General features: G+C 32.6%; 1 protein-coding gene across 1 annotated transcript; it reads left to right on the top strand.

Annotated features, from left to right (window-relative positions):
- Window positions 1-251: 251 nt before the first annotated feature.
- On the top strand, window positions 252-1,154 carry LOC107103591 (olfactory receptor 13C2-like; the record flags this gene model as incomplete). The annotated part of the gene is made up of 1 exon (XM_015403359.1): window positions 252-1,154. A coding segment is annotated over exon 1 (897 nt), but the record flags the coding sequence as incomplete, so codon positions are not given.
- Window positions 1,155-1,370: the final 216 nt, after the last annotated feature.

The raw sequence follows: 1,370 nt of genomic DNA, 5'->3' as shown, positions 1-1,370 counted from the left end.
AAGCAAATTACACTCCATACCAATCTGATTAATATGGTGAGCTTGAAATATCATATCATGATACAATAATGTAAAGTGTAGTGTAGCAAGTCCCCAGCGTTCAGATCCTGGGAGGGGTGAGGCAATAAAAAAAGATATCCACTCACAAAATATTTCATTTGAATTAAGGTTATTAAGAGAACAGACTTCTTGCTACTTCGAAAAGAGTCATTGTATCGTACTAACAACAGGACTAGTCTATTTAAATATATATATTTATGGATGAGTTAAATTTTACCCACATAACTTTGACTGGATACATAGAGCTGAATAAATACAAATACCTTTATTTTTCTGTTTTGTTTACAGTGTATGTTTTGATCATATGCAGCAATGCTACTATTGTATATCTTATCTGGATTCACGAAAACCTCCATGAGCCGATGTACATTTTTATTGCAGCTTTGTTAACTAACTGTGTTCTCTACAGCACAACTGTTTACCCAAAACTTTTGATTGACTTTTTATCTGAAGAACCAATAATCTCAATCTCAAGTTGTCTTTTACAGTTGTTTATGTTTTATTCTGTTGGGGGCACAGAGTTCTGGTTGTTAGCAGTGATGGCATTTGACAGATATGTATCAATCTGTAAACCTCTGAGATATTCAGCCATAATGAGAAAATCAACTGTTAAAGTTCTCCTGGTTCTGGCTTGGATTGTACCTGCTTGTCACATTGCACCAGAGGCAATACTGAGTGCCTACACTAAAATATGTCACTTCAATTTAAGTGGAATATTTTGTAATAATGCAATTTTTAAACTTCAGTGTCTAAAACCAAAATCACTCACTGTTTTAGGGGTTGTTGCCTTAATTGATCTGGTCATACTTCCTATGCTTTTTACGTTTTTTACTTATACAAAGATATTTGTGATATCTTATCGGAGTTGTAAGTCATTTAGGAGAAAGGCTGCTGAGACGTGCGTACCCCACCTGATCATTTTAATAAGCTTCTCCTATTTGGCTGTGTATGATGTAACTATAGCAAGAATGGAGTCCAATTTTCCAAAACCTGCTAGATTAATAATGACTCTGCAAATAGTTCTGTATCACCCTTTGTTCAATCCAATTATATATGGACTGAAAATGAAAGAAATTTCTAAACATTTAAAAACACTTCTTTTAACAAAAACATAATTAAAATGTTTTTAATTTGTATAACAACTCATTTTCCTGCTTTAGTGTGGTTTGATACAATCTTACTTGAAATTAAAGTGCTTATTGTGGTACAGAGTGGAGGACACATTTATTATTTTTTACTGTAAAAGTGTTTAACAATTAAAGGAAAAGTTTGGTGATATTCAGAATTCAAACTTCTGAAAGTAATTTAAA

Source organism: Cyprinodon variegatus, unplaced genomic scaffold, assembly GCF_000732505.1.
Source record: "Cyprinodon variegatus isolate N-32 unplaced genomic scaffold, C_variegatus-1.0 Scaffold1483, whole genome shotgun sequence".
NCBI classification, from domain to species: Eukaryota; Metazoa; Chordata; class Actinopteri; order Cyprinodontiformes; family Cyprinodontidae; genus Cyprinodon; species Cyprinodon variegatus.
The sequence above is the reverse complement of the archived record's forward strand: the minus strand, read 5'-3'. Positions and strand labels throughout refer to the sequence as shown.